The 7395-nt window shown below is 39.8% G+C and overlaps 1 protein-coding gene across 1 annotated transcript in view; it reads right to left on the bottom strand.

The window, feature by feature from the left end:
* Positions 1–4727, bottom strand: part of LOC103360430 (estrogen-related receptor gamma-like) — a 39436-nt gene extending 34709 nt beyond the window's left edge. The window contains exon 1 of the mRNA XM_008286177.1: positions 4578–4727. Within this exon, the coding sequence (XP_008284399.1) occupies positions 4578–4633 (56 nt within the window). The 5' untranslated portion in view covers positions 4634–4727. The remainder of the gene's footprint in view (positions 1–4577) is intronic.
* Between the last annotated feature and the right edge of the window lie 2668 nt (positions 4728–7395).

Here is a 7395-nt window from a genome sequence, read left to right as displayed (position 1 = left end):
AAAAAACACCATCAGAAGTTCCCATTTATCAGCAATAAACTATAAAAACAGACACAATCAACTTCCAGACGATCCTCAACAGGATCTTCTGCAGCTCAGTCGGTAAAAAAACCCAAATATCAGCTTTAAACTGTGATAGTTGATCAAAAATCACTTCTACTGTTATTTAAAAATTATCCAGAAATGAAGCGTTTATATGAAACTAAGACTTTCTGTCATAACTTTGACTTTCTCTTCTGTAATTCTGACTTTTTCATATCGACTCACTGTATCAGTAGATTTATAATGTTCTTAGATTACATTTGTCTTTGTTAGAAAACAGACATGCTGCAAAAAAAAATACAGCAAAATATTGTAATGTTAAAAAAACAGCTTTCAAAAAATGGTAAAAAGCAACGGCAACATCTATGAAATAATTCTATTTATGGTGGATTTAAATATAGGAAATAGGTGCAGTGATACAATCACACATTGTGAAAGAACAAATGACCATTTTTTGATTTTTGAAGCAGATTTTTAAAAAATAAATTAATATTTTTTGTGATTTTATTAGATATTATCTGTAATTTAACAAAACATGGTAAAACATCAACAAAATATTTACTATTTTAAATCCTAATATACAGAGTTTTATTTTATTTTTAAATAATTTTAAATAAAAGCAAATATCAGTAAAATAATTAGATTTTTAGTAGATTTACGAGTAAAAAAAAATGTAATTTTACTGATTTTTACAGATTACAGATTGTTGATGTGGTTAATGTGTAAATTCATGTTTTTGTGATTTTATTAGATATTATCTGTAATTTAACAAAACATTGTAAAACATCAACAACAACAAAATATTTACTATTTTAAAATCCTAATACACTGAATTTTATTTAATTTTTAAATAATTTTTAAATAAAAGCAAATATCAGCAAAATAATTAGATTTTTAGTGGATTTAAGAGTAAAAAAAACAATTTCACAGATTTTTACAGATTATGAATTGTTGATGTGGTCAATGTGTAAATTAATGCTTTTTTCTACTTTATTTTTTTTTTTACCACCGGTTATTTATTATTAATAAATTATTCCGTTAAAAACAGAATTGTGTATTTTTTCCAGCACTGTCGTCTTAAAGGCTAAACCAGGCTAATTAACGTTAGCATGTAGCACCGCGTCATTGGATTTAAAAGCACCTGTTTCCAGTTTATTCTGCATTAATATATGATTGATTGTACGTTTCCTCTGCAGCAGCTTCGCATCATTTTTAGAGGATAAAATTCCTCCACTGGTCCCAGTTTGACGCGATATCAAAGCGTCAGAAGCAGCTCGGCGACGTCCCGCTGCCGTTTCTTCCTGGTAAGTCGGAGCTGAACCGACCAGCTGAGCTAATCTGAGCCCAGATAAAGTCCAGACGGCCGGCTGCGTGAAGAGGCCGTTATCTGGCCAGAGCACACGAAGCCGGCGCGCACTTTAAAGCCGCAGCTGTAAACAAACAGGACGCACAAAGAGAGCGGACGCACGGCAGATAGCGGGCGGCGCTATCGCAGCGGGAATTATCGCACCAGTTATCTTCTATAAACCATTTGGGAAACTCGACATTCAGGCCGAGAGGCTTTTATCTCCTCGGCGGCTTTTAGTCGACGGATTCTTTATTTGATTCAGAAGAAATAAAAGGCTGAAATTAAAACGCAGATTAATCTTTTTTTATCTGATGTTTTTTTTCCCCCTTTTGGCACCAGAACAATAGACGAGTGAAGTCGGAGCGGCGGCGAAGAAACCACATGAAAGAAAAGACAAAGAGCAAAGTGGTTTCTTGTCCTGCAGGTTTCCTCGTGACCCTGATCCACCTCCACGGCACAGAAACACCGACGGAGGCCAATCGATCAAACAGTCTCTAACAGAAATGGAAATATTAGCCGTTTGTCTCCAAAAACTGAATTTAAAGATGAACCGTGACCATTTTCAAGCCTCAGATTTTTGTTTTTTTGAGGCATCAGTCTGGATTCACTTCATCGTCTGTTTTCCTCTAAACGTGACCATAGTTTAGCAGAACAACGCCGTCCTGTGTCGAGGGAGGCTTCAAACTAGCAAATGAGACCATAAGCTGGTCAGGAAAACGTTCACAGAGGAAGCAAACAAAGTCAGAACTCTGCTCGTTTTCTATGTTCTGGATGGACAACTGAGGGAACATCCAAACTTCTACATGTTCCAGAAACGTGGCTTCACCAGAGCAGAACAGAACTATATGAACGCAGCGAACAGAACCGGAGCAGAACAGAACTCACACGGTCCAGTCTGAACACAGGACATGAGACAGACTGGAGAGGATCAGCTGCTGGATGCTGAGGCTGGATCACCCCTTCATCACCCTCATCATCCTCATCCTCCTCATCATCATCATCATCTTCGTCATCTTTGTCATCATTGCCATCCTCATTGTCTCATCCTCATCATCATTACCATCATCATCTTCATCAGTCATCCTCATCATCGCCATTATGCTCAACTTCATATCATCATCAAAAAACATCATCTTCATCATCATCCTCATCATCTCATCCTGATTATCATCACCATCATCATCACCACCATCCTCCCCTTCATCATCCGCAGCGGGCAGCTGTGGCTCAGGTTGGCAGTCGATCCTCCTTATCATCATCATCATCATCATCATCACCACCATCCTCCCCTTCATCATCATTCTAATTAATCTTATCATCATCATCATCCTCATTATCATCATCGCCTTCCTGCTCATCCTCCTCATCACCAAAAAATATCATCTTCTTCTTCATCATCATCATCACCCTCATCGTCTTCATTATCTGCTTCCTTATCATCATCCTCATCATCACCACCATCCTCCCCTTCATCATCATCTTCATCATTGTCATACTGCTCATCCTTGTCATCGTCACCAAAAAACATCACCTTCATCCTCCTCCTCCTCCTCATTATCGTCCTGATTATCATCACCATCATGACCACATCCTCCCCTTCATCATCCTCATTCTCATTTTGTGTCTTTTTTCTTGTCTTGCGTCATTTTGTGTCTAATTTCTTCCATTTTGTGTGTAAATTGTGTTGCTTTTGTCCTTCAGTGTCTCCTGTGTGTCGTTTTCTGTCTCTTCTTTGTCCTTCTGTGTCTCACTTTTCATTTTTTTGTCTCATTTGCGTCATTTCGTGTCTCGTTTTTGTGGTCATGTGTCTCTGTTTTTGTCCTTTTGCGGCTAATTTCTTTCATTTTGACTCTAAATTGTGTCACTTTTGTCCTTTCGTGTCTCCTGTGTGTCATTTTGTGTCTCATTCGGCTGCAGAGAAGCTCCAGATGTTCAGTTTAAACCCAGAACTCTGCAGTCGGAAGCTGTTCCTACGGCGGAGCATCACAGTGTGTGTTCGCTTCACAGTCTGGAGTCTTTAAATAGATGGATGGAGGGAAATGATCCGTAGAACGACCGTTGGATCAGTTTGCTCGTCGTATCGATCTGCGGCCGCCTGCTCAGGGATCAGAGGTCAAACTGTCCATCAGAAACCGTAGAAAACCTCCAGGAGGACCAGAGATGCTCCTCAGAGACGCTGCAGCTCCAACCAGATCCGTCCAGGGAGGCCCGGTTTCACCAGGACCCGTCGATCGGCGCGTTATTAATACCTGAGGCTCGGTCGCTGACTGCAGCGCCCCCTGGTGGAGGAGTTTCTGCAGCACGTTGGCCTGGACTGACCACAGATCTGATCACTGATTCTGATTATTGAAGCCTCTGAACAAACAGCAGCTTCTCACTGTTTCACTTTGAAGAATTTACTGTTAATTTACAGAAAATAGCTGCAAAAATCTCAGAAAGAAAGAAGAAAAAAATCTACAAAAACACTGTAAACGTTCAATTAAAATCTTATTTAAATGAGGAAAAATATCATGACTGCACATATTTGCTGTTATTTACCGCAAATCATCTGTACTATGGATTGAAAATGTCATTTTACCAATTTTATTTAATTAATACTAATATCTAATAAAATCACAGAATAAAGATTAATTTAAATGTTTTTAAAGAATTGACTGTCAATTTACAGAGGGTTTTTTTTGTTGTTGTTAAATTAAAGGTAATGGCTCCAAAAATCACTGAAAACTAGATTAACATTTACCTGACAACCACAACGTGTGACTGCTCAGTTAAAATCATATTTAAATCAGCAAAACATGTCATGATTGTACAAATATTTACTGTTATTTATTTTTACAAAAATATAAAAATATATGCATATTAAAGAGTTGAAAAATTTGCATCAAGAGCTGCAGAATCTTTTGCTTTTTACAGATTCTGCTAAATTTGAACAAGTTATTTTTGGTGAATTTTTAAATCGTCAGAATCTTACACGATGGAAACGTGCATCACATATGATGCATTCAAGGGCCGTGGGAAATGTTAAAATCTGAGGATCCTGTCAGGTTCTACAGTTTCTGGCTGATAACTGAGTCATTCTGGGGACTTTTCCAACCNGGTAGTTTTAGTCATTTATAATTAAATCAGTAAACTTACTCTGAGTCTGGGTGGTAGTTTTAGTCATTTATAATTAAATCAGTTAACTTACTCTGAGTCTGGGTGGTAGGTGAAACACTCTGGCAGGTAGAGGTCGACTAAATCCATGAGTGTCCTGCCAACATGCTCTGCAGACGAGAAGCTGCCGTCGGTCCGCTGCCTCCTGCAGAGTCTCGGTTCTGTTGTTCTGGTTCTGGTTCTGGATCCCGTGCTGGCTGAGGCGGATCAGAGCTTCATGGTCCTGCTGCTGCTGCTGTCTGACTCTGACTGAGGCTCTCCTCAGACTCTACATCTGAATGACTTCCCCCCCAGAGGGAAGAGCAGGCCGCCGATTGGCCGCCCTCTCGGCCAATGGGAGGCGGAGCTGCCGGGGCAGGTGGAGCAGACGGAGGCGGTCGAACAGGTTTTAACTGTTGGAAAGGCTTCACACGGCAAATATCTGGCTCTTCAATCTGTTTTACCAGCATTTGCATCTAGTTTTCATCACTTCATTCTTCCTGTCTTTGTGTTTTCTCTGATTCTCTGCAGCTCATAAATGATCAGTTTTATATCAGATGTCTTCGTCTCACAGCTTTTTAAATACGATTCTTATTGTTCTTTGCACATCTCAGGTTGTTTACATCACAAACTGTGTCATCTTGCACATCTTCAGCTGAACAATTTGCTTTCTAGTTTTAATTATTTTACTAATTATCAGCTCACGAGTCTGTCGTCCTGCTGCTTATATACATAAAATAAAAAGATATCTGACACTAAATGTGCATTAAACAAGATCAATCTGAGAAGTTTCTCATTAAACTACTGAATTAATTCCAACTACGAAATCTTTATTTAAAGTTTAATTCGTTTTTGTCAGAATCAGCCAAAGAAATCGTTGGTTTCTTGCAGTAAAATCATTCATCTCTGATCGGTTTTCAAGTAATAGATTACTTTAACTACAGTTTAAGTCATTTATTCAGCAAAACCTGCCAAATACTCTCTGGTTCCAGCTTATCGGAGGTTAAATGTCGCTGTAAATTGAGTATTTTTAGGTTTTACAGCCGTCACAGGATCAGATCTCTGCTTCAAAGTGCTGCTCTGAGACGGAATATAAAAAGATTTGGTGTCATACGAATAAAACCTAGTTAAAAGAAGATTATAAATGTGACATATGTGGGCTTTGTCATGTAATAGATTACTTTAACTACAGTTTAAGTCATTCATCAAGCAAAACCTGACGATTATTCACCCGTTCCGGCTTGTCAGAGGTGAAATACGTCGATATAATTTACATATCTGTGGATTTTTTTTACTAGGATTTAACAAAATACAAGATTTTTTTTTTACCTCACAGTTGTCGTGTCCTAAAGAATTCCCCACGACGACGTCCGTGAACGTCTCTGTTTGTGAAATGTTTATCAATTCAAACCACAATTTGGAAAGTTTTCTGAGCAAAAACAAACAGAAATCAGCGTCTGTGCAGCTTATCAGCGGGTTTCAATTAACGCTGAAGGTCAGTCAGATTAAAGAAACACAAGCAGCCGCTGGTTTCTGGCAGTTAAACCGTTCAGCGCCGACCGCTTTCACAATTTAGATGTTTTATAGGTTATAAAACGTGACCAGAGAGGAAGAAAGTTTAAAGTGAACCAGCCAGTGAGGACGGAAACTACGAGTTAATGATCAAATCAACTGTTTTAAATCATTATTATCCACCTGCTGTTAACATACGACAGGTGTAACGTTCTGCTCATGTTCATTTTTATGTTCTATTTCAGTTTCAGGCCAACAATCTCAGACTCTGACTGTTAATTTTAGTAGAATTAAAGGTGTTTATAAGAGTTTTCAACATGTTTTATTAAAAAAAAGTTGATTTAAATGTGATCTAAAGCATTTTTATAACTGAATGATTAAAAATCCAATCAAGAAACGAGTTAATGTTGATTAATAATCTTCAGCTGCAGCCCCTGAAAGACGTCTGACGTGAACTCGGAGCTGCAGGAACTCGTGAATCAGCGAACGCAGAAACACACTTGTGTGTTTTCCACCTTGGCCTCGACTGACTCGCCGCTGCGCTGCTCTTTTATCGGAGCTAATCAGCTGCTGGCCCGGAGCCCAACATGACGCTCTGCTCACCGGGAACACGTGCACACCAAACGAGAAGCCGTGCACGGAGCAAAGGAAACACAGCGCGGCGCAGGGAAACCTCCAGAGACTTGAAATGTAAACGGACGAACATCTGCAGCTGCTCGACGTCTCGGTGACGAAGCGAAGCCGGGACTCGGTAGAAACGATCCCGAGTTAATCCTGCGTCTGTAAGCGTGACTCCGCCGATCAATCGACCGATCGGTTCCTCCTGAGAGAGTGGAGAAGTTACAGTAAGGAGCTCAGCTCAGATGATCCTTATGCAACCTGCAGCAGCAGCAGCGACGTCCTGATCCACTTAACAGACGACAACACACGTGACCCGGCACTCTCGGGTCAACGCTAAGCCTCCGCAGACACACAAACACACATTACTGCACACACACAGATAAAAACCTGGAGGTAGCTCATCTCCAAACACGATTATACTTTACCTTTAAACGATGCTGCACCAGACCAGCTTCACATCAAACCTCAGTTCAGCTTCTGGTTGGACTCTGTTGCACCAAAACCATGATCCAGCAGCAAGAAGACCCGGTTCTCCATCGTCTACCTGAGATGGCATCCATTAAACTTCTAAGTCTGACTGATGTTGTCTCAGGTAGATGATGGAGTGGTGGGTTTTCTGAAGGTCTGTGCAGATGGAGTTATCTGTTTATGAACTCTTCAAACTTACACAAGAGGAAGTTTAACCGTCTGAACCACAAAACCTTAAAAAAACACCATCAGAAGTTCCCATTTATCAGCAA

This window comes from Stegastes partitus, unplaced genomic scaffold (genome assembly GCF_000690725.1).
Source record: "Stegastes partitus isolate 25-593 unplaced genomic scaffold, Stegastes_partitus-1.0.2 Scaffold439, whole genome shotgun sequence".
Lineage (NCBI taxonomy): Eukaryota > Metazoa > Chordata > Actinopteri > Pomacentridae > Stegastes > Stegastes partitus.
This window is presented reverse-complemented; position numbering and strand designations above follow the sequence as displayed.